The sequence below is a fragment of the Lethenteron reissneri genome, chromosome 56 (genome assembly GCF_015708825.2).
Source record: "Lethenteron reissneri isolate LAM-NWPU_2019-01 chromosome 56, ASM1570882v1, whole genome shotgun sequence".
In the NCBI taxonomy this organism is placed as follows: domain Eukaryota; kingdom Metazoa; phylum Chordata; class Hyperoartia; order Petromyzontiformes; family Petromyzontidae; genus Lethenteron; species Lethenteron reissneri.
The window spans coordinates 7,349,089-7,374,796 of NC_083834.1; the positions used below are offsets into that span (position 1 = coordinate 7,349,089).

Genomic DNA, 25,708 nt, shown 5'->3' on the forward strand with positions numbered 1-25,708 from the left:
AATCGAATAATAATCACAAGAAGCCGTGGAAGATCTCGGATGTATTGAAACCGAAAGAAACGTGAACCACTGCATGCGACTGGCAGGAGAATCCAGTGCAAAGTTGACGAGTAAATATCAGAATCAAAATCAGAATCTGTATTTATCCTGGAGGAATCCGATGAGCTACAAAGCTCTTTTTTCTCACAGATGGTCCAGTAGGGGCCACGGAGTAAGAACGTTACATCACCAAACGGTTCAGTAACACGATCGCAGTGCAAAGTCCAAGAAAGGTAAACATCACCCAAACACAAACAAATACAACACGAAACCATTCCCATCCTGCCAAGACACGGACGGAGATGAATGGGACGAAGCCCATACATGCTGAAATCTTTGAGAAAAAGGACACGGGGGCCGCACACAAGACACCCCGAATGTAACACCGTGTGTCATTTGTATGTGTGGACGTTGAGTTTCTTTCGCAGCGTACGTAGCCCATCGTGCTGATCGAAGGAGCGGGGGCAGGACTACAATCTAAACACACCAAAAGCAGTGCTAAAGAAATTATTTTTCAATCCGGATGATGTAAAAGTGCATAGCTCCCAGTAGCTTCCGAATATCGAAAGGAAGAGCGTTCCAGACGGACACAAGTCTTTGTTTAAAAGTGCGCACAAAAACGTCACGGGTATACTTTTAAAAGGCACACACACAGCCCCTGTATTTCTCCACGATGTGAGGATGATTTTTTTTAAAACGACGAATTTGCTTTTGATCGTCTCTGGAACTGCGTAACTTCCTCTGTTGCCCTCGCCGAGTCTCTGGGCGGCGTGGGGGCATCATGACCTGAACGGCGACATTGGCCACTGGAGTTGCGCATGGTCCACCACCACCCCCCCATCCCCCTCTAATTTAATGAATCCGCTGCCACGGTTCGATAATTCGCCCACCGCCACCCCAACTGCTGTAAAACCTACAGCACAGCAGCTGCCAGGACCCGTCGTGGTTCACAGAGAAGCCACCGCTGTCGACATGATTATTACCCCCAGTTGCACCACCTGTGCGTGTGTGTGCGTTCGCGTGGTTCGACGCATTCTGGATTTCGCAATGGCCACGGTGTTTCCGCGATGATGTTCATGCGTATTCTCGTTTGGTCTTTCGGTAAAGTCACGGAGATAGGTTCAAAGAAAATAACGAAATACTAAAAAAACTACGACGTTTCTGAAGACGACCGCCATCCGGATCAATTGGACCTCCGAACAAATAACAAATTCGCCCGTCGCATGCTGCGCGTGCCCCCGATGATTGCCAAACGCATGTCGTGTCGAGCGAACGTGCGAAATTCGATTAAACGCCCGCAACATTGCATTCAAATGTTGGGGGGGGGGTGTCGTATACATCAACAGCAATCATTGCCCCCCCCCCAACTGGCAGACTCTGACCCCCCCCCCCTCCCAGGGTCACGCGAGTGCCGGACGAAGCTAGTACGGGGCCTGTAGCATTTGTTGTTATAAAGGAGCACTAAATAAAAAAAACACAAACATTCAAAACACACAAATGTTTTAACTTGCATAGTAAAGTACTGTAATTGTTTTTTTCATTTGCTATACGGCCGGATAATACGACAAATCGCCAAACTTAAACACCCAGTCGTTCGTAAAAGTTGAAGGCGGTATAGTGCTATTGTAATAGAGCAAGTGCAGAATCACTGCACCGGAATTGATAGCTTGAAAGCGTTTAGCGTGGGGCCCATGAAAGTGCGGGGCCCGTAGCATATGTAGCTACTACACGTGCAGCTGCTACACGTGCAGCTGCTATACGTGCAGCTGCTACACGTGTAGCTACTACACGTGCAGCTACTACACGTGCAGCTACTACTAATATAGCTACTACACAAGCAGCTACTACACATGCAGCGTTCTCTACGTCACAAGGGGCGCTCTCTACGTCACAAGGGGCGCACGCACAAAGACAAAGATGCCCCGTGTAGCCGTTAATAGGTTGTTGGGCCAAGTGCTGTTAGCGATTTGCACCTATGAACGCCGGCACGGTTACACGAGGGGGTGGGTGGCCAGCACCATGCCCTGGCCGCCTTTGTCTCCCTCGTGGCGATGTTTACTACACACCGCACAAGGTACTCATTTAAGGCTGAGTCCACCTACGGGGGAAGGGGGGTGTGGCGCTGAACAAGTTGAGATAATCGTGAGCGGGGATATCACGGACTCGGGACGCTGGATTCGTAGCGCAACGCACTACACCAGTGGGTCTCAACCGGGGTACGCGGGGTGATTTATAAACTGTGTGGAATAATTTCATACATGAGAGTCCTTGGTGAACTCATCGTATTCGACTCTGCTCAATATTAAATTACTACGATAAAATGTAAATCCACATGGTAACCTTGAACGATGTGAAAGACTAGATTTGAAGTTTTCGTGACTGCAAGGATCCATACTCTTTGCTTTTTTCGGTAAAGGCACGTAGGTTAAAAAAAGAAAACAACTAAATGAAATCACGACGTTTCGGAGGCAACACAAGCTTCCGTCTTCAGGTGGAACCGTCACAGCAAATTACTAGTAATTTAGCTTCGTCTTGATTTAGTTTATTTGTTTTCTTTGTTTAACCTACGTGACTTTACCGGAAAAAAAATCAAAGAGTATAGATATAAAAGACCTTTCTAAACTCATTGATCGTAAACAATGTGGTTCATTATTCATACATTTATTTCTCAGAGCCATCTTGGGGTGAGGCTAGGGGGGGGGAGCGGGGGCGGGGGGGGGAGGGTTACTCGGTTGAAATAAAATGTGGGTTGACAACCCACATTCACTACGCAAACAACCCCCCCCCACACGCACGTACACACGTGTGGAGCGGTCGCGCAGTGAATGTGAGCCCACGCGCGTAGACTCCGGTGCAAGAGAATCAGGGCTCCGATGTCACACGGGATCCGCCCGTTGGATGCCCTCATCTCAATTTGTAAATCGCGCAAGCTCCTGGGTTGCCACGGCACGCGTGACGTCACGCGGCACGTGACCTGAACAATCATCGGGCGCGCGCAGCGAGTAACGGCGTCGCACGAACCGGGGTCAGTTTTGGGGGTCGCCACCTCGAGACGCAACGACTTGGCGCGGTGGGGTGGCGAGGATTATGGAGGACCAGAAGACCGTCGCTGTAGGGACCGTCGCTCTCTGTCACGTGTGAGACGCGTTGGGGGTATTTTGACCCCGAAGAATTTGGACCGTGGGGGTCAGAATAATGGTTCGGATTGTGGCCAGAATTAAGGTTTTGATGAGGTCTTGATTTGAAGCTTTCGTGACTGCACGAATCCCCATACTCTTTGGTTCTTTCGGTAAAGTCACGTAGGTAGCAAAATCTAACAAAATAATGTATCACGACGTTTCGATCGCAACACAAGCGGTCGTCCTCAGGCGGAAAAAAATATCCCGCAGTTGTTCCACTGCTGGATTATATATTATTTTTCATTTCGTTTTATTTTTCTACCTACGTGACTTTACCGAAAGAACTACAACGAGTTATGATGAGGTGTTGAGATTAAGATTCCGGTTCCCATTAGGGTTGGGATTACGCTCAAAATCGGGATTAGGGTTAGGATTAGAGTTCGGATTAGGGTTAGGATTAAGGGGAATCGTCAGAATTAGGGTTGTGGTTCGGGAATAATAATAATCATGATAACACGGTCAGAATTTACACTTCTAAAAGCGCCTTTCACCCGGAGATCATAAGCCGCTGTACAAAAGACACGGGGCAGGGCTCGCATCAAAACAAAGGAGTGGGGGGGGGGCAGTAGAGGGGTGGGGGGCGATCCTGACAGGGGGAGGGGTCGATGGGGGATTTAAATCAAATTGAGTATCCTGACCTCGGAGTCACGGGTCGACGGTGGACAGAAATTCCGTCTCGCACCTGCCCATGTCCACTCCAGCTTCAGCACCCCGTCCCGATGCCTCTACTCCGAAAAGTTCGTTCAGCGCCCGGCACACGACGCATTCAACGGAGCCGTTGAATGCGGCTCCGTTGAATGCGGATCGTGGGTCGTGGGTCATGAAGTAGCGCCACGGCCCTCGCTGCGTGCCGGAGTCCACGGTCTCTGAGCGTGAGTCTGCACGACTCTTTGGGTCTCGAAGCGCGTCCCGTTGTGCGTTTCTCGGCAAGTCGACGTGACACGGTTTAAAAAAAAAAAATCTTAAGTCAGGTCGATTCCGTTTCGGCGAGCTCTTGAACATTTTTTGCTTTATATATGTATACGTACACCCGGCACACCACATCCAGTATGTACACCTCGCCGAACAACCAAAGCAAAATAAAAAACCCAACAACACTCAGAGGTGATTATTGTTATTTTACCCTTCTATCTGGCAACAAAACTGACACCTTTTTTTACAAGGAGTCATGTTTGCATAGACCACAATACCTGCAGCCATAATGCAAAAAAACCACTACTCTGATAATGTGCAGTTTTGTTGCCAGATAGAAGGCTAAAAAAACAATTATCATATTTTTTTTACTGGCAAATGAGGTTCCAATGGTGTAAACACTCAAAGGATCACGCGCCGCGACCCCGGTGAACCCGGCCACCTGCCACGTCCCCCACCCACCATGCGCTTGAATGCCGCCCTAAAGTCCTCGTTCAGAGTCGGTGTAAATGAGCGGGTTCACCAGCGAGTTGGCGTAGCCGAGCCACGAGATGAGCTCGGAGAGCGCCTCGGGCGGCGCGCACGCCTCGCACACGTTCACCACGAGCTCGCGCACGAAGAAGGGCAACCAGCAGAGGGTGAACGCGCCCAGGATGAGACCCAAGCGTCTTGGCCGCGCGACGCTCTCGCGACTCCGGAGATGCGACGGAGCCTCGGGCTCGCGGTGCCACCGCCGCCGCGCGCCGCTTGTGGGGCCCAGAGCGACGCGGACAGCGAACGGCAGCGGTGAGGCCTCGATGCTGAGGCTGCTGCTGCTGCTGCTGCCTCGCGGGATGAGTTAACGTGGGGCTGGGCAGGCTGTGGGTTGTGCGGCGCGCGGGGTTTTGATTGAGGGTTCCGTGGTAGCGCTTGCGAGGCGTGCAGGAGACGTGTCTCGGGCTCCTGGGGGCTTCCTGGCTGGGCGCGCTGAGATGGTTTTTGAGGGGCCCGGGAGGGTCGTTCCGTCGCTACGAGCGGCGGTGCGGAGTTCACGGTGGCGGCAGCCGGGGAGAGCCGCGGTTGCGTTTGAGGGATCTGAAATCCGCGTTTGGACGCTTGGGACCCACGCCGGGGAGATGGAGCGTCCGAGTGGGAGGCCTGGGACCCTGTCCGAGGGTCTTTGCTGCCCGGTGGGGGCACCTGGGGTCCTGGCAGTGCGACCGGGGACCTACAATCCGAACCTGATTCTGATCCTCGGGACTCCCGTGAGCGGTGCAGCGGTGATTCCGTCCAGGGGCTTGGGCCGCGGCTTGAGTAACTTGGCACTGGGTCTCAGGCACCCGAATCTCTGCCACGGGGACCGGGGAATCCACCACCACCGTCGCCTCGTATCGTTTCTCGACCCCCTCCTCCATTTGGCCACCAGCAGCAGGCGCCACCGCCCGCTCCATCTCCTCACATGGCGCTCTCTCATTATCACCATCACGATCCTCCTCGTCATCCTCGTTATCGTCTTCATCTCCCTGCAGCCGCTGATGCCGACCCTGCCCACGTCCATGGCCATGCCCATCCTGACCCTGAACCTCTTCCTGCAGGGGTACCCCCGCGTCAACCCCCGCGAGGGACACCCCCGTGGCTACGACCCCTCCGTTGGGGGTGGCCCCGCACAGGACGCGGCTGCCGCGGAGGCCTCGGCGAAAGTGCGAGCGCGCGGCGCGGTAGATGCCGCAGTAGAGCACGAGGAGGAGCGCCATGGGCGCGTAGAAGGCACCCACGGTGCACACCACGGCGTAGAGGACGTGCGCGTGACGCGCCGCGCAGCGCCGCCGAGCGGCCGCGTCTCGTTCGGCTCCGGGCTGCGGCGCGCGGGTGGTGGCGGCGGTGGTGGTGGTGTGGTGGGTAGGAGGGGTGTCCGACTGGGTGGACACGGGGTCTGCCGGCACGGCCGATCCTCTCTCGGTTTGCGCAGCAACACCAACACCAATACCACCACTAACACCACCAACATCATCACCAACACCAACACCACCAACATCACCACCAACAACACCAACATCACCACCAACAACACCATCACCACCAACACCACCAACACTACCACCAACACCACCAACACCATCACCACCATCACCAACACCATCACCAACACCATCACCACCAACACCACCACCACGGGTGGTCTGCACGTGCGGTGCATCGCCACCGCCGTCACTGCCGAGGGTGCCGCCACTCTCCTGGGCGTCGTCCGGCGGGGCAGTCGGCGCCGGACCCTCCACGCGGCCGTGCGTCCGCGCCGCGTCGTTCCACGCGCCCTCTGCTGCGGAGACGACTGCGGCGGCGTCGGTCCGGGCACCTCCAGGCTGACCGCCACCGCCCACGGTGGCGAGCGCGAGGGGCATCGACACGAGGATGGAGGCGACCCAGACGGCGGCGATCATCGCGGCGGCGCGACGCGGCGTGCGTCGCGGTGCGTAGCGCACGGCGCGCGCGATGGCGCAGTAGCGGTCGAGGGCGATGGCGCAGAGGCTGAGGATGGAGGCCGTGCAGCAGGTCACGTCAGCGCTCGTCCACACGGCGCAGGCGGCAGGGCCGAGCGGCCACGAGCCCGTGGCGGCCGCTGCGGCTCCCGGCGGCATCACGAGCAGGGCGACGAGTAGGTCGGCCACGGCCAACGAGCAGATGAGATAGTTGGCCGGGTGTCGCAGTTTCGGGGTGGCAGCCACTGCGGCGATGACCAGGCCGTTGGCGAGAGCCGTGGCCAGGGCCACGGAGGCCAGCAGCAGCGAGACGGTGGCCGTGTGCGCAGCGGAGGTGGTGGAGGCGGGGGGAGCGTCGCTCCACGGCAAGGAAGAAGATGAAGAGTTCATGGTTCGGAGTCGATGCGGTGAGACCCCCTCGCTCATCGTCGCCGCGTGGGCGAGGGGGTCTCTCTCTGGGGGGACATGGTGCGGCGGTGAGTTGGGGGGGGTCCTTCAGGGGTCCTGGCAGGGGTTCGTGGAGACGAGGTGGGGGGCGGGGGGCGTTGTGGGGGGGTCCACGGTGAGCGACGGGGAAGGAGGTGACGCGTGCGGTGAGAGGAGAGTCGATGGCAGTTGTTGATGATGGCGATGATCGAGGTTACTGCTGGTGCTGCTGATGATGATTAAACTACTACTGCTGCTGATGATGATGATGCTTAAACTGCTGCTGCTGATGATGATGATTAAACTGCTGCTGATGATTGCTGCTGCGCTTACTGCTGTTACTGACAATGTTTATGCTGTTTATTATGATGATGATGATGGTAATGATAGTGCTTAAGTTGCTGATAACGATGCTGCTGCTCACGATGATGATGTTGATGATGATGATCACAGTCTGGTGTAAGACCTCGTCGCTCGCAGCAGCAGCAGCAGAAGCATCTTCGAACTCTGGCGGCGAAAGGGAGGGTTGTGATCACAGCTGGCGCCTACACACCCCCCGTCACCCGACGGCAGGAGAGAGTGTCACCTCCCATCCTCCCTCCCTCCCTCCCTTTCACCTTCCCCTCCCTCTCACCTCCCCCTCCCTCTCCGTCACCCTGCCCGATCACAAATACGAAGCAGGCCACATCGTCACAGCGATTCACAAACCCCGCGACCGCTGACACATCACAGAGCATCGTATCTGGCTTGAGCATCAGCATCGGCCAAGCGAAGAAGATCATCCGCTCTCGAATCGTTATCTATCTCCTCTTCTCGTCAGTCCCTGCATCACCTAACCCCCCCCCCTCCACTGATCCTCCTTCCAACGTCCCACCCATACCCCCCTCCCTCTCATCCTCCTCTACCCCCTCCCCCTCCTTCCCCCCTCCCTCCCTCTCATCCTCTTCTACCCCCCCTCCATGCCCCCTCCCTCTCCCCCTCCTTCCCCCCTTCTCCCCCCCTTCCTTCCCCCTCCCTCTCATCCTCCTCTACCCCCCCTCCCTGCCCCCTCCCTCTCCCCCTCCATCCCCCTCCTTCCCCCTCCCTCCCTCTCATCCTCTTCTACCCCCTCCCTGCCCCCTCCCTCTCCCCCTCCTTCCCTCTCCTTCCCCCCCCTCCCTCCTCCCTCCCCCCTCCATCCCCCTCCTTCCCCCTCCCTCCCTCTCATCCTCTTCTACCCCCTCCCTGCCCCCTCCCTCTCCCCCTCCTTCCCCCCTCCTTCCCCCCTTCCTCCCCCCTCTTATCCTCCTCTACCCCCCCTCCCTCTCCTCCTGCCACCCCCTCCTTCCCCCTCCCTCCCCCTCCCCCCTCCCTCTCATCCACCCATCCACCTCCCCTATCCCCGTCCATGAGCCCAGACCAGATATGTTCACCTGGCGGGTACCACGTGGGGTGGCACAACTTTACCGATTCAAATGCCTTCAATTATAACCGGTGAGTTTATGTGGTCACCACTTGCAATGAGTAGAGTTATCGAGTAAGTCACTCTCATTAGCCGTGTAAATACATCGGTAAGACCAACGGTTTGCAACCTTGGGTGGTGCCAATTTCCCATCTGACACCATGGTGTAATGTGCGTATGTTTGTATGTATGTTGAACGAAAGCCGTTCTTCCCCCGCACCTCCGATTATAAGGACAACAAACTAAACAGAAAAGCAGTTGTAGATTTATAAATTAGTTTTCAATCTAGGGAATAACCTCCCTCCATCCCACTCAAGGCCCTCTCCCCCCCCCCCAATATCCCCCTACCCCCTACACCCCTCCCTCTCTTCCACCCCATCCTATAATCCCTGCCCCCCACTCCCTATACGACTGCCAGCCCCCCACTCCCTACACTACTCCCTGCAATACTGCCTGCCCCCCACTCCCTACACTACCCCCTGCCCCCTACTCCCTACACGACTGCCTGCCCCCACTCCCTACACTACCCCCTGCTCCCTACTCCCTACACGACTGCCTGCCCCCCACTCCCTACACTACCCCCTGCCCCCTACTCCCTACACGACTGCCTGCCCCCCACTCCCTACACTACCCCCTGCCCCCTACTCCCTATACGACTGCCAGCCCCCCACTCCCTACACTACTCCCTGCAATACTGCCTGCCCCCCACTCCCTACACTACCCCCTGCCCCCTACTCCCTACACGACTGCCTGCCCCCCACTCCCTACACTACCCCTGCCCCCCACTCCCTACACGACTGCCTGCCCCCCACTCTCTACACTACTCCCTGCCCCCCACTCCCTACACGACTGCCTGCCCCCCACTCCCTACACTACTCCCTGCCCCCCACTCCCTACACGACTGCCTGCCCCCCACTCCCTACACTACTCCCTGCCCCCCACTCCCTACACGACTGCCTGCCCTCCCTCGCGCCTTGGCATGGACACAGAACCCCACCACGCGATTCCGCGTCTCGGTTGAGTGACTTGGCGGGTCCAGGCACACCTGGGCAGGCACCTCGTGATCAATCGCGATCACCTGGGATAGAGAGCCACCTGTAAATGCGGGTGGTGGTGGGGGGGGGATGGGGGGGATGGGGGCAGTGAGGGATATGGGGGGCGCTGTCACCGCACGTGATGGAAATGTCACCCGGACGTACAAACATGCAAGTGCAATAAGGGTCTAAAAATAGCACGCGTGCAGCAGCAGGGGTGTTGTGAGTGTCTGTGTGGTGCAGGACACCCACCACGCCCTCGTGTGCCACAGTGCCGCCCATCGCAGGGGCTGCTACTCGCTAACAGCACTTGCCCCACACAGTCTTGGCTCTGACGGTGGTGGTGGTGGGGGGAGTGTGTGTGGGTTGTATTGGGGGGAGCGGAATTGTAGTGGTTAGGGGACGTCCATAAATGACGTCACGCGATTTTGGACAATTTTTGACCCCCCCCCCCTCGTCACACGGCATCACAAGAAGTCAGCCCCCTCTCAAATATGACGTCACAAAGCTCTGCCCCCCCCCCCCAAAAAGTATAAAACATGCTTCAAATCGCTTTAAACTATTGTCATTGTAGTGCGTATTTAATGTGGCGCTGCACTCTGATGTTGTTGGAGAAAAAATTTATTACAATGTTTTTATCGGTAAAGTCACGTAGGTAAAAAATTAAAATTAATAAAAGTAAAATAAAAAATAAATTATTTTTATTTTACTTTTATTAATTTTTATTTTTTACCTACGTGACTTTACCGACAAAACCTAAGAACATTTATTAAAAAGTCTATTTAACTAAGTAGAACGTGTTGTCTATATTTAAAGTTGCGCATTTTGATGTGACGTCACATTTCTCAAACACCCCCCCCCCCCCCTCGTTACACATCGTCACAAATGTCTGACCCCCTCCCCCGCCCCTAGGTGCGTGACGTCATTTATGGACGGCCCCTGAGTTCGATTCGCGCCGATTACGATCAACACGCACGCGCGTTCAACTTTTTTTCTCGCCGTTCGTAGCCAAACGTGCTGATCAAAGGTGCGGAAAGGAATAACTCTAAAACGGTGCCGGGCATCCCCTAGGTTGACTCAGCCTTAAATGAGTATCTGGGTGCTGTGGGTGAATATCAGCTGTGGGTCGGTACGAGGTCGGCGGGCGTGGTTGCGTGTTGACCTCCATAGGTGCTGCTGCTGCTACTCGCTAACAGCACTTGCCCCACCAGTCTATGAAGGCTACACTGTGGAGGAGAGAGGGGGGGCTTTGTCTATTTTTGTGTTGTCTTCCTCTGTATGGGCTGTGTTGTTGTTGTTAGTGCGCCGATGCGGGCATTAATGGGTGCCCGCCAACAGCGACTGCCCCACAGACCATTTCGCATGAACACCTGTGCCGCTTTGAAATCTGCAGGCCGGCCTTGCCAGCTTGCCTCCGTGGGTTTCACCAGACTGGGTTGTGTGAGCGGACCACGGATCGTTCACAGATCTGGACACAGTCCCATCATGGGGGAGATGCTCATCCGGCACGCCGAGGCAGGAATGATGGCCGGGGTCACTTAGCCCGCAATCAGACAGCGAGTCAGTATCATCAGAGGTTGTTTGGGTTATGGATGAAATTGGTCGCGAAAGCCTACGTGTTGAAGTGAGCCACATTGCAACCCTGAGCTCTGCAATCCTCTTACGTGTCAAAGTTGCAGTCGGCCAATGAATGAGGACATGTCGGAGGCGAGCAGGGCGCTTGGAGAAAACCGACGCGTGCGAGGGAGCAACACTCTATCCCGCGCAGACAGAACAGATGAGAGTCCACATTTGCTGTTCTGCCTTCTCGCGGCGAGCCAAGGGGGTATACGGCCACCTCGCTGACGCTCACGAGAATGGAGTCACACCAGGCGCACGTGCGTGCGTGTGTGTGATCCACGAAACCTCGCCTCCTCTACAGTGCCACGCGCAGCATAGCCACGAACCAAACGGCTGATGAAGTCCCTGGGTGTGTGTGTGGGGGGGCAGGGTAGTTTGGCCATACTTTACCGCACTGGTTAATGCGGGTGGTTGGTGGTGGTGGGGGCATTCCAGGACCAGTTCAAATAATAGTGGGGCTGAACGATTTGGGGAAAGATCTAATTGCGATTTTTCTGACAGATATTGCGATTGTGATTTGATTTGCGATTCAATTTTTTCAAGTCAAGCGTCAGTTCAATATTCACTGTGTAATAGATTCAAAACGTGTGATGGAGCATTACCACATGATACCATCAAAATATGAATTGCTCTATATATTTTAATGCAAGGATGATAACTTAAAAGATATGAATTGCTTCCAACGTGTATTTATAAAAAAAAAATTGAAAAAGAACATTCAAACATAGAAAAATTGTGAAGTTAAATACATAAAGTTATAATAATACAAAATAAAACAATTCCAATAAGAAAGAAAAAGGACTTTTTTCAAATCGCAAAAAATCGCAGCCTTTGCAATTTGCTAATCGCATTGTTTCAAATTGCGATTTCGATTTGAAATCGATTAATCGTTCAGCCCTAGTTCACAGCAGAGCGCGCCAACCCCTGGCATTCGAGCATTCCGTGTGCCAAGCGTCAATGACAGCACTGGGTTGTCACAGCCTCACTCTCTTGGGCCCTGACCGCCACTCAGTTAAATGTCAACGGATTGTTTAAAACAACAACAATAACAACTGTTGACCGGTTTTTGACCCCACGATGTCTCATCAGCAGCGTCGGACACTGTTGGCGAACTGCCGCATGTTACCGAGCAGAGGTGGCCAATACGTGGACCAATATAATCAACCCGGGGACCAACATTCATTAGCTTTGGTCCCACGGGTGGATCGTAAAATTAGAAAGACATCTTTGTGGATGACGGGACAAGCAATGAAAGTGCACACCACGCGATTCTGTTCCTGCGTTATTGGCGGTATTGTCCATGAGCTACTAAAAAATCATCGCACAGCCACAACAAAACGCACGCGGAGTGCAGACGATGACGCGCACTCAAAACATCTCCGACTAAGAATTCATAGGACATGGTGGTCCAGAAGTCCTGTGACCCCCCCCCCGCCCCGTTATAGTATCTAAATCCTGAATTTTTTTTAAGGTTGACATGAAAATGCAAAGTAAAAATAAATGAAAGGGGTCAATTAGTCCCCATTGGAACCTCATTTGCCAGTAAAACTATGATATTAGTTTTTTACCCTTCTATCTGGCAACAAAACTGACACCTTTTTACAAGGAGTCATGTTTGCATAGACCACAATACCTGCAGTCATAATGCAAACAAAAAACATAACTCTGATAATGTGCACTGTCCTTGAAGTTGATTGGTCCACACCCGAGACAGCTTTCCTTAGAGCCTAGTCTCACATGGGTTGGACCAGTTGACGCCAAAAGGCGTCAATTAGTGTCGGGGTTACGAGACATCTCGGACCGCCCGGTACATTGAAAAAATAATAACTTCGACCAATGGATGGCGCTAGTCTATAATGGGTTACAGGTGGTGGTGGTGGATCGTGGAGTCTCCGACGAGAGGAAAGCGCGCGTAGTCGCGAAGATATCGATAGGACATCTCCATCACCTGGGATGGACAATGGACTTCACCTGCGCACAGCAGAATTGGTCGAGACGTAGGGGATTTGAAGAGGACAAACATCCTCCGCTTTCTTGACCCGGTCGAGGCCTACGATACCGTCAAGAGGGGCAGCCCATGGCTCTGGATTAATTATCTGTGCCTTTCGTGAAGAATTTTGACGATAGTGGGCAGGTTTCAGCAATGCCGCGTGGCACGGAGTCAGAGCCATTCTCTCTCCCTGTTCGTCTTGGGGTGTCACAGGGATGGATGTCCTCTGGCCCCTACACTCTTTAACATCGTTTTGACCACGTGTAGTTTGAGAAACATACCGTGGTTGTCCGAGGGAGATTCCTTTTGGTAGATACGATGGGAGGCTGATCGATGTTCGGGTGAGGTCAGGGGGTGGCTGACACACAGACTAACACACACACTAACACACAGACAAAGACTGTGTGTGTGTTAGTCTGTGTGTTTAAATGCATGCCTATACAGGTCACCATACTTCAATAGGGATTACCGTTTAACAATAACAAATGCGGCTATTTCAGTCCACACAATCGGCGGGATGTACAAAGAACAATGGGCTTGTATATTGTATTTTTATTACATTATGTAACACAATTGTTCCTGGGTAGTAAGTGTTATTTCGTAATTGCTTATGCCTAAAAAGTATAGAAAATGGCGATTATTCCCCCACAAACTTTGCTTTTGTGACCAGGACAGTGCTATTTTGAAATTTACCTATTTTCCAGAACATTTCGGATGGATTCAGTGCTGAGTAAAATTGTCATGTATTTGTATTCATGAATCACCCCCATCCAACTTCCCACGTGAAGCTGCTCACAAGTGACGCCATCACATCTACGCCTCTGATTAATGAACGAAACAGGAGGAGGATTTCCCCATAAATGTATCTGCTGCCCGCCTGATGATGCCGGTTGTAATTACCGACGAAACGTCGTACTCAGGTTGTAAATGTCGTGGCTTTGCTCTCCAACACACAACGGGTGTTGCTGTACTAGTGTACACTATGCTATACACTACTATACACTACACTATAAACTACTATACACTACACCAGTACACTATACACTACTATACACTACACTATACACTACACTATACGCTACACTATACACTACTATACACTACACTATACACTACGCTATACACTACACTATACACTAGTATACCCTACACTATACACTACTATACACTACACTATACACTACTATACACTACACTATACACTACACTATACACTACACACTAGTGCTGTACTAGTGACGAATTGGCCACGTTCTGTTTACGTGACAACCCTCACTAGTTGGCTGTGTCGGGTGGTGGCGGGTTTAACGACACATTTATATATTTAAGCGATCTAACCCCCCCAAAAAAACCTGTATTATAGTCACACAGAGACTCACACACACCAACAACAACCGACATTGGCCACTAGATGGCGGTGGCGTCACGTGTGCGTTTGTGCCAGGCTAGGTGCACTTTAAGGCCACGTGAAGTGTCGAACGCCCGCTGGCAAGGAGGTCGCGGCACAGACCCAGGTGCCACGGGTTGACTGACTGAGATGAGTGAATTTGCCGATGGCTGGTACCAGCGGTGTCAAGATCGGCCTCTGTGGAGGAGGCTCGTGAAGGACGCTACTGGGCAGTTGGAGGCAGTCGCCCTCCAACAACAACGGAGGGCGGAGGAGCGACGCTCACAATAACGAGCGGAGCGCGGGGCGGATAAAACGGCAGGTTGGCACAATAAGGGGCACAGGTGGTGCATCGGTCAGTCATCTCAGTCAGACTCACACACACACAGTCTCACACAGAGGCTCACAAGACAAATACTCACACACAGCCTCACACATACTCACACAAAGACTCACACTCATAGACCCACACACAGACTCACACACATACACACAGACTCACAACTCACACACAGACACACATACAGACACACAGACACATCGACTCACACATAGACTCACACACAGACTCACACACAGACACACAGACTCACAACTCACACACAGACACACATACAGACACAGACACATCGACTCACACATAGACTCACACACAGACTCACACACAGACACACAGACTCACACACAGACACACAGACTCACACACAGACTCACACACAGACACACACACAGACAACAACACAGACATACACACAGACACACAGACACAGACACACAGACATACACACAAACAGACACTCACACAAACAGACACACACACACAGACACACATACAGGAACACACACAGACAACAACACAGACACACAGACACTCACACAGACACACACACACAGACACACACACACAGACACACACAGACACAGACACACACACAAACACACACACACCCACAGACACACCCACAGACACACATACACAGACACACACACACACACACAGACACACACACACAGACACACACAGACACACACACAGACACACACAGACACACACACAGACATACACACAGACACACAGACACACACGCAGACACACACGCAGACACACACAGACACACACACAGACACACACACACAGACATACACACAGACACACACACACAGACACACACACAGACACACATACACACACACACAGACACACACACACAGACACCCATACACAGACACCCATACACAGACACACACACACAGACACACACAGACATACACACAGACACACACACAGACACACACACACAGACACACACACAGACACACACACTCTGAATTCCTCTCTCCCCGTGACGCCGCTCGTTGCCAGCGCGGCCGAGTCACGTGGGGACGCCGGGAGAGGGAAACGCGACCCGGACTGTACTCACCCTACTCACTCACCTCCACTCACCTACACACTCACCCCTACTCACTCACCTACACACTCACCCCTACACTCACCCTACTCACCTCCACACTCACCCCTACTCACCTCCACACTCACCTCCACACTCACCTCCACACTCACCCTACTCACTCACCCTACTCACCTCCACACTCACCTCCACACTCACCTCCACACTCACCCCACACTCACCCCTACTCACTCACCTACACACTCACTCACCTCCACTCACCCTACTCACCTCCACACTCACCCCTACTCACTCACCCCTACTCACCTCCACACTCACCCTACTCACCCTACTCACTCACCTCTACTCACCCTACTCACTCACCCTACTCACCCTACTCACCTCCACTCACCCTACTCACCTCCACACTCACCTCCACACTCACTCCACACTCACTCCACACTCACCTGCACACTCACCTCCACTCACCCTCCTCACCCTACTCACCTCTACTCACTCACTAACCCTCCTCACCTGCACTCACTCACTCACTCACCCTACTCACCTGCACTCACTCACCCTCCTCACCTGCACTCACTCACCCTCCTCACCCTCCTCACCTGCACTCACTCACCCTCCTCACCTGTACTCACTCACTCACCCTCCTCACCCTCCTCACCTGCACTCACCCTCCTCACCTGTACTCACTCACTCACTCACCCTCACCTGCACTTACTCACTCACTCACCCTACTCACCTCTACTCACCTGCACTCACTCACTCACTCACCCTCCTCACCTGCACTCACTCACCCTCCTCACCCTCCTCACCTGCACTCACTCACCCTCCTCACCTGCACTCACTCACCCTCCTCACCCTCCTCACCTGCACTCACTCACCCTCCTCACCTGCACTCACTCACCCTCCTCACCCTCCTCACCTGCACTCACCCTCCTCACCTGTACTCACCCTCCTCACCTGTACTCATTCACCCTCCTCACCTGCACTCACTCACCCTCCTCACCCTCCTCACCTGCACTCACCCTCCTCACCTGTACTCACTCACCCTCCTCACCTGCACTCACTCACCCTCCTCACCTGCACTCACTCACCCTCCTCACCTCTACTCACCTGCACTCACCCTCATCTTTACCCAAACGCCTCAACCTCGTGTACTTCACATCTCCACTGTTTATAAACTGTACTCTCGTACTGTGTACACTGTACTCGCCTGCACGCAATCCCGTCTTTAACCAGTGGCCTCTTCACGTGGACTGTATCTGTACTGTCCCGAATCTCATCCAAACACACTCTCACCTGAATTATCTCTCTCACTTGTACCACCCCTCTCTCTCACCTGTACTCACCCTCACCTGTACCCCCTCTCTCTCACCTGTACACACTCACTCGCACCTGTACACACTCTCACCTGTACACACCCTCACCTGTACACACCCTCACCTGTACACACTCTCACCTGTACTCACTCTCACCCGTAACCCCTCTCACCCGTCCCCCTCTCACCTGTACACACCCTCACCTGTACACACCCTCACCTGTACACACCCTCACCTGTACACACCCTCACCTGTACACACCCTCACCTGTACACACCCTCACCCGTACTCACTCTCACCCGTAACCCCTCTCACCTGTACCCCCTCTCTCTCACCTGTACGCACCCTCACCTGTACACACCCTCACCTGTACACACTCTCACCTGTACTCACTCTCACCCGTAACCCCTCTCACTTGTACCCCCTCTCTCTCACCTGTACCCCCTCTCTCACCTGTACTCTCTCTCCCCTGTATCTATCACCTGTATTCCCTCTCACCTGTACACACTCTCACCTGTACTCCCTCACTCTCACCTGTACTCCCTCTCTCTCCCCTGTATTTCCTCTCACCTGTACTCTCCCTCTCACCTGTACCCTCACCACCTGGATTCCGTGACTGAAGCGAGAACGTGTGAAGCCACTCCGCTGCGGGTGACCTTACTCTGCATGGAGTCCAGAGGGACTCAATGACCCCACCATAGCCTGTGCAGGTGAGTTAATCATCATCATCTAATTCTAGATTTGAAGCTTTCGTGACTGCAAGGATTCATACTTTTAGTTCTTTCGGTAAAGTCACGTAGGTAAAAAATGAAATTAAAATTAATAAAAATAAAACAATAAAAATCACGACGTTTCGGAGGCAACACAAGTCTCCGTCATCAGGTGGGACCGGACAGCCAGATTTGCTGCATGTAGGCTCTTAAGAGCTTACATCTCGAATCCCTCCCTCACTTGATGCAGCAAATCTGGCTGTGACGGCCCCACTTGATGACGGAGACTTGTGTTGCCTCCGAAACATCGTGATTTTTATTGTTTTATTTTTTATTAATTTTAATTTCATTTTTTACCTACGTGACTTTACCGAAAGAACTAAGAGTATCATCATCATTGATCATCAACCGCCATGATCAATCCACTCGGTTCACCCCGATGTCAAAATCCACCCCGGCGCCTGCTGCACGCGAGCCGATTTCATCGCTCCATCTCCTCTCGGGAGGTGATTATTACACGCAGTAGATACTACTACTTCTACTACTCAGGCGAATCACTCGTTTCACAGATGTTCTGGGAGGTTATGTTGATTTTAAGGTGTGAAACACACGAATGGGTTTTAACCCTTTATGGCAATAAAATAGGTGTTCAGATGTTAAAAGACCAAATAGATACTACAGCATTAGACCTCCTTTGCCAGTACTAAAATATAATAATAGGGGGTTTCCCCTTTTTGCTGGTAAAGGAGGTCTAATGATGTAGATGCTCACCCCCAGCTCTCATTACTTTGATAGTGCATCGTCTTTGAGCTGTACGCCTTTTAGCACCCTCTGTTCTAGCACCAATTGAGACGAGGCTCAAAAGAAAGCCATCTCTGGTGTGGACCAATCAGTTTTAAGGACAATGGTAATATCTTATCAGAGTGTGTTTTTAGTTTGCATTTTGACCACCAGTATTGTACGCCGCGTGGATCCGAAAAACTCAATTCCCCTGTACAAGAATATGCGGTAAACCGTATGGCTTGACAGGTCTGTGAATTGACAAACACAACGTTGTGAAGATTAATCGAACCCCGATGAGGATCAAATGACTACCTGTGTACTCTACGGGGCCGTCCATAAATGACGTCACGCGATTTTGGGCGATTTTTCAGCCCCCCACCCCCATCATCACACGGCGTCACAAAAAGTCAGACCCCCCCCCCCTCAAATATGACGTCACAAAGCTCTGCCCCCCCCCCCCCCAAATAAAACATGCTTCAAATCGCTTTAAACTATTGTCATTGTAGTGCGTATTTAATGTGGCGCTGCACTCTGATGTTGTAGGAGTAAACATTTATTTAAACGTCTATTTAATTAAGTAGAACGCGTTGTCTATATTTATTCAAAGTTGCGCATTTTGACGTGACGTCACATTTCTCAAACACCCACCCCCCCCTCGTTACACATCGTCACAAATGTCTGACCCACCACCCCCCTAGGTGCGTGACGTCATTTATGGACGGCCCCGTAGAGACACTTATGCACTGTGCCATTTGAAGCTGCGGTGTGTACAACATTGACTGGCACGCATCGTGACGGGCACCGCAAGATCTGACCATATCCGTCCAAGTACTTGCTGAGCATATTCATAGGTTTTTTCGGTAAAGTCACGTAGGTAAAACATCAAAATCACTTGATGCAGCTAATCTGGCTGTGACGGGCCCACCTAATGACGGAGACTTGTGTTGCCTCCGAAACGTCGTGATCTTTATTTTATTTTATTTTTTATTAATTTTGATGTTTTACCTACGTGACTTTACAGAAAAAACCTAAGAATATGAATCCTTGAAGTCACGAAAGCTTCAAATCTAGAATTACTTGCTGAGCGGCTTTTGGCTTCCGCTTGCTGAACGAATGCATCGCAAGGTCGTGCTGATTACGCACAAAGTGCTTGCCGCAAACGAACCGCGATGATTTTCTGAGCTCGTCAAGGAGCATAAATCGTCATCGCGTGAGCTCCGGTCATCCTCGCAGCAGCGAATTTTGGCTCGGCCATTGAACAAAGACGGTCACCTGCATCGCGCGGCGCTTTCAGATGTGCTTCTGCGGCCGTCTGGAACGCTCTTTCCTTACGATATTAGGAAGCCGCTGGGAGCTATGCACTTTTAAATCATCATCATCATCTAGATTGACAAACTAATTTCTTTCGAACTGCATTTGTGTTTAGTTTGTTGTCCTTCCCCCGCACCTCCGATTGTCCACGAAAGAAGTTCAACGTACGTGCCGCATACATTCACGAGCTCATTGGTCAACCTCTCAACCCGTCCGCCCCTTACCAGGCCGGGCCAGGTGATGCCCGGGAGCCCAGCCGCGCAGGTGACGTGGGTGATGGGCTCACGCGTGCATGGGTGAGCGTGGCCTCCCAGAGGCACAGGGTGCCCGGGGGCCTCCGTCCGCGCCGCTGGGCCCTCGCCTCCCAGAGCAAGGGGCGACTGCCGCTGCGATGAGGGCGGAGGAGCCACAGGCCGTGCTGGCCAGACAGGGGAGAGGAGGAGGAGGTGGTGGAGGGGGCGGAGAGAGCGCGGGAACGCCGGTGCCAACCGGGGCGCAGGCGTCGTTCCTGCAGGGCCTGCTGCAGGAGCAGCAGCAGGTGGGACGTGGGTGTGTGTGTGCGTGAGTGTGTGTGTGTGTCTGTATATGTGTGTCTGTATATGTGTGTGTATATGTGTGTGTGTGGGGAGCGGTAGTGTAGCGGTTAGTGCGCTGCGCTACGAACCTGGTGACCCGAGTTCGATTCCCGCTCACGGCCAACACCAGTGACGATTATCTGAACCGGTCCTGGGCCTCCCCAAGGTCGACTCAGCCTCAAATGAGTACCTGGTGCGATGTGTAAACATCGCCACTAGGGAGACAAAGGCGGCCGGGCGTGGTGTTGGCCACCCACCCCCTCGTGTGCCGTGCCAGCCTTTATAGGTGCTCGCTAACAGCACTTGCCCCTACAGTCTATAAACGCTATACGGGGGATCTTTGTGTGTCACGTGCTCGCTAACAGCACTTGCCCCAACAGTCTGTTACGGCTATACGAGGGATTTTTGTTGTCTTTGTGTATATATCTGTGTGTCCACGTGTCCAGTGTGTGTGTGTACTGCTGCAGATGTGGCAGGACGGGGCATCAGGATGCGGCTCAGAGGCAGCAGCAGCAGCAGCAGGTGGAGCAACTGCTGCGATTGCAGAATGAGCAGCAGCAGCAGCAGAGAATTCTGGGACTGCTGTCCTCAGCCTTTGCTCGCCCTGGCAGTGGTGCGCCACCATCGCGGACATCATCAGCGACATCATCAGCGACATCATCACCGACATCACTGACATCATCAGCGACATCATCGCTGTCATCGACATCATCATCATCATCAACATCGACTTTGTATCACCGACATCGCCAGTTCCGCCGATATCACCGCCACCGTTACTGACATCAACACCAACGTCACCGACATCGCCACCGAAATCACGGACATTGTCACCATCAACATCGTAGATCCGACATCACCATTGTCACTGATATTACAACCACTCTTACCGACATCACCACCGACATCACAACCGACATCACCACTGTCACTGATATTACAACCACTCTTACCGACATCACCACCGACATCACAACCAACATCACCATTGTCACTGACATTACAACCACTCTTACCGACATCACCACCGACAACACAACCGACATCACAAACATCACCAATGAGATCACTCCTGCACTGACACAGTATTAATCCACTTTGTAATCCCACTGTCCATTGCATTGCAGGTTTCCCGGTCTCATTTCCCGTCGGATTTCCCTCCGACCTCACATCGCTGGCCTTCTCCACGGCGATGCCCCAGTTCAACCCCTTCAGCCTACTCGCGGCAGCTGGTGCCCACCTTCCCACGATGATGCAGCAGCAGCAGCAGCAGCAGTTACAGCAGCAGCAGCAGCAGGTGTTATCCACGTCGACCACGCCACCATTCGGCCTTCCCGCAGGAGCGCACTCTGAGAACGCCAGCATCAGCAGCGGCACCAGCGCCAACCGCACTCCGGGTGAGTCCGTGCGCTAGCGCCAAGTGGCAGGCGTGACGACAGATACCAGATCTCGATCTGGCGTCGTGCGCCGGGCTCCTGAAAGCAGAAAGTCATCGAATGTGTCTCAGCAAAGTTGCCCAGTTGCCTTTGGGTGTTTCGTCCCGAATTCTTTCAAGTTTTTGTTCGTGGAACCAGGATGGGAGTCGCATTAGCAAGAGTGACCTGGGGCACGAGCCTGCCAGGAGGGGGCAACGATTGCTGCTGCCGTGGTTGTGTGTGTGTGTATAATCCCAATCGAAGTAATTTGCGGTGGATTTTTTTATTTTATTAACTTGGTAAACTTGGACCCTGACGCCGGCACACAATGGCCTACTCCTGCGAATTACGCCGCGGGATCTTTAACGTCCACCGAGTGAAGCAGACGGCGCGTAGTGTTGTGGTGCGCCACCATCACCACCATCACCGACATCACCGCCATCATCGAGTGAAGCGGACGGCACGTAGTGTTGTTACGGCAATTCCAACCATAGGATAATCACCGTGGACCTCTCCACGAAGTGGTTTTTAATTTTATCGACCCCCCAAATGGATGATGGGTTGAGTTCAATTGCCAACAAGGATTTGGACTCCACCGCTGATCCACCTGGACAGACAGAGCTCATAATGCCTTCACGCTTTTAACTTTCCTTGGAAAGCATTTTTTAAAAATATCCCTAGATATCACTAGATAAGACCTTCTAACGCCATCATAAATATCATCAGACATGATCATTGTCTTTTTACCCTTTTATTTGGCAACAAAACTGATACCTTTTTTTATAAGGAGTTATGATTGCATTGACCACAATACCTGCGGTCGGAATGCAAACAAAAAACACAACTCTGATAATGTATGCACTGTCCTTGAAATTGATTGGTCCACACCCGAGACAGCTTTTCTTAGAGCCTAGTCTCACATGGTGTTGGACCAGATGACGCCAAAAGGCGCACAACTCAAAGACAATGCACCATCAGAGTATGAGAGCTCGGGGGTAAGCATTTACACCATCGGAACCTCCTTTGCCAGTAGCAAAATATGATAATTGTTTTTTTACCCTTTGTTTGCATCATCAGACATGTTACGTATTCTACGTTGAACTTCTTTCACATCGTCCGTAGCCAACCGTGCTAATTGGAGTGTTACACGGAGTGAACCGATGCAGGGTCCCTTGAATCTGCATGATGCCCTCGCTCCAGAAATTCGCGAGGGGAAAACCAAAAAGTTGCTCGGATCTCGTGACGAAATCACGGATTTGGCAAAGTGGATCCTGAAACCAGATCTCAATACTGGATACCAGATCCTATAAACTTTACCATTGCCATCTCTGGTACGTCCGGTGAATGCCGGTTATCGTTATCCAGTGTCTGGAACTTTTATCGTGCAGCCCGTTTAGTCAATTCCGCTGCTGGCGATGTCACGACGTTGCCATCCGCGTGTCTCACAGAGTTGTCCTGGTGGGCCCTCAAGTACCTGTCCTCCCAGGCTGACGGTAACCTCGCCACAACCCTCACCACAACCCTCACCACAACCCTCACCACAACCCTCACCACAACCCTGGCCACGACTCTCACCACAGCCCTCACCACAGCCCTCACCACGAGTTTACCGCATCCATCGCCACAATCCTCACCACAACCCTCACCACAACCCTCACCACAACCCTCACCACAACCCTCCCCACATACCTTACCACAACCCTCACCACAACCCTCACCACAACCCTCACCACGACCCTCACCACATACCTTACCACAACCCTCACCACAACCCTCACCACGACCCTCACCACAACCCTCACCACAACCCTCACCACGAGTTTACCGTATCCATCGCCACAATCCTCACCACAACCCCGCCGCGTTCCTCGTCACCCATCACCAAACCCCCCATCATCACCCCTCGCCACATCCCTCCGCGGCCTAATCACTTTGCTCACCGCAACCATCGTTTTTCACGCTCATCGCTGCGTCTCTCAACGCGATCGCCACGTGCCTCACCACGACCCCAGCTTGACCTCTGCATGACCCTCACCTCACGCTCACTTTCCCCATCACTCTTGCCCATCCCCTGTCTCCGTGTCTCAATGTCCCTCTGTGTCCCCATGTCTCCCCTTTGTCCCTATCCCTCTCGCTGTCTCCCCTCTCCTCCCTGCGTGTCTCCTCCTCCATGTCTCCATGTCTCCCCTTTTGTCCCGATGCCTTCCGTCTCCATGTCCCCATGTCCTGCTGCGTGTCCCCACGTCTCTCCGCCAGTGTCTAAATGTCTCCCCCTGTCACACCAATCATCCTCCCTCCTCCTCCCTCCTCCTCCGTGTGTGTGGCCCCAACGGTCTTGTCGAGGCCTCACGGGAGAATCTTCGTCTTTGTCTCCGTAGGCGACGGCGAGAGGGGAGCGGCCTCGGTGGGCTCGGCGTCGTCCAGCGACCGGAACGAGTGGCGCCCGGCGACCCACGGCGCCGCCCGTGCCCACGCCGAAGACGCCGACACGACGCTCGGTAAACGGGGCGCGCACGCCTCCCGCCGTCCGTGTCGTAGGGGGCACGGGCGGTGTATCCGCCTGCCAGGCAACCCGTGGCACCTGGGTCTGTCCCCGTGACCTCCTCCTGCCAGCAGCGAGCCTTCGACGCTTCACGTGGTGGCCTCTCGAGGTGCACCTGGCCCGGCACAGGCACCGTGGTGACGTCACCGCCACTTAGTGGCGAATGGCCAGTGGTGTTGTTGTGTGTTGGGGGAGCGGTGGTGCAGCGGTTAGCACGGCTGCGCTACGAACCCGGCGAGCCGAGTTTGTTTCACGCTCACGGCCACCAACGCCAGTGACGATTATCTGAACCGGTCCCGGGCCTCGCTTAGGTTCACTCAGCCTCATATGAGTACCTGGTGCGGTGTGTAATCATCACCAGTCGGGAGACAAAGGCGGCCGGGTGTGGTGCTGGCCACCCAACCCCTCGTGCGCCGTGTCAGCCTTCATAGGTGCTCGCTAACAGCACTTGCCCCAACAATCTGTTAAGGCTATACGGGAGGTCTTTGACATTGTGTGCGTGTGGTGATGGCCACCCATCATTTCATGTGCCATGCCGGCATTTATAGGTACTCGCTCACAGCGCTTTGCTAAACGGAGATCTTTGCCGCTGTGTGTGCGCGTGTGTGCGTGTGCGCGTGTGTGCGTGTATGCGTCTGCATGTCCGTGTGTGTGTATGTGTGCGTGTGTGTGTGCGTTGTGTGCGTGTGTGCACATTTGCGTGTGTGTGCATGTGTGTGCGTTGTGTGTATGTGTGCGTGTGTGTGCGTGTGTGTGCGTGTGTGTGCGTTGTGTGCGTGTGTATGTCCGTGTGTGTGTATGTATGCGTGTGTGCGTGCGTGCGCATGTCACGCGGGTTTCAGACGAGAGCATCCCAGAGGACGACGCGCGTGCGAGCGGCGTGGCCCAGGAGCGGCCCTGGCGGCGGGGACGGCACGGGGAGGCACAGGAGCAACGCTCGGCCGCACAGAAGCCTCCCCCCTACGCGGAGGACAGGTCCGTTGTACTTCAATCCTGTCCGCTTACTGGCCGGTATAATGGTCAGCCGTTTCGATCTCCCGGCCACGGCATTTGTAACGTTGGCAAGTTTTTTTAAAAAATCCCCCTCTCCTCCTGCTTCTCCCCCACGTGGCCTTTGTCCGCCCCAGCGGCGGTGTACGCGCTGACGCCGCAGTCGATCGGCA

The 25,708-nt window shown here is 53.4% G+C and overlaps 2 protein-coding genes across 2 annotated transcripts in view; one reads left to right on the forward strand and one right to left on the reverse strand.

The window, feature by feature from the left end:
• Positions 1-3,863: 3,863 nt before the first annotated feature.
• LOC133357033 (5-hydroxytryptamine receptor 1F-like) lies at positions 3,864-6,976 on the reverse strand. Its single transcript, XM_061574773.1, is given in 5 exon segments — positions 3,864-4,061; positions 4,593-4,631; positions 4,633-4,955; positions 5,596-6,109; positions 6,296-6,976. Coding segments are annotated over 5 exon segments (1,755 nt in total).
• Positions 6,977-20,305: 13,329 nt separating this feature from the next.
• LOC133357034 (collagen alpha-1(II) chain-like) overlaps positions 20,306-25,708 on the forward strand; it is a 33,733-nt gene continuing 28,330 nt past the window's right edge. Inside the window, exons 1-6 of the mRNA XM_061574774.1 lie at positions 20,306-20,547; positions 21,056-21,201; positions 21,716-21,985; positions 23,452-23,496; positions 24,382-24,501; positions 25,388-25,520. Coding sequence (XP_061430758.1) covers positions 20,306-20,547; positions 21,056-21,201; positions 21,716-21,985; positions 23,452-23,496; positions 24,382-24,501; positions 25,388-25,520 — 956 coding nt within the window. The remainder of the gene's footprint in view (positions 20,548-21,055; positions 21,202-21,715; positions 21,986-23,451; positions 23,497-24,381; positions 24,502-25,387; positions 25,521-25,708) is intronic.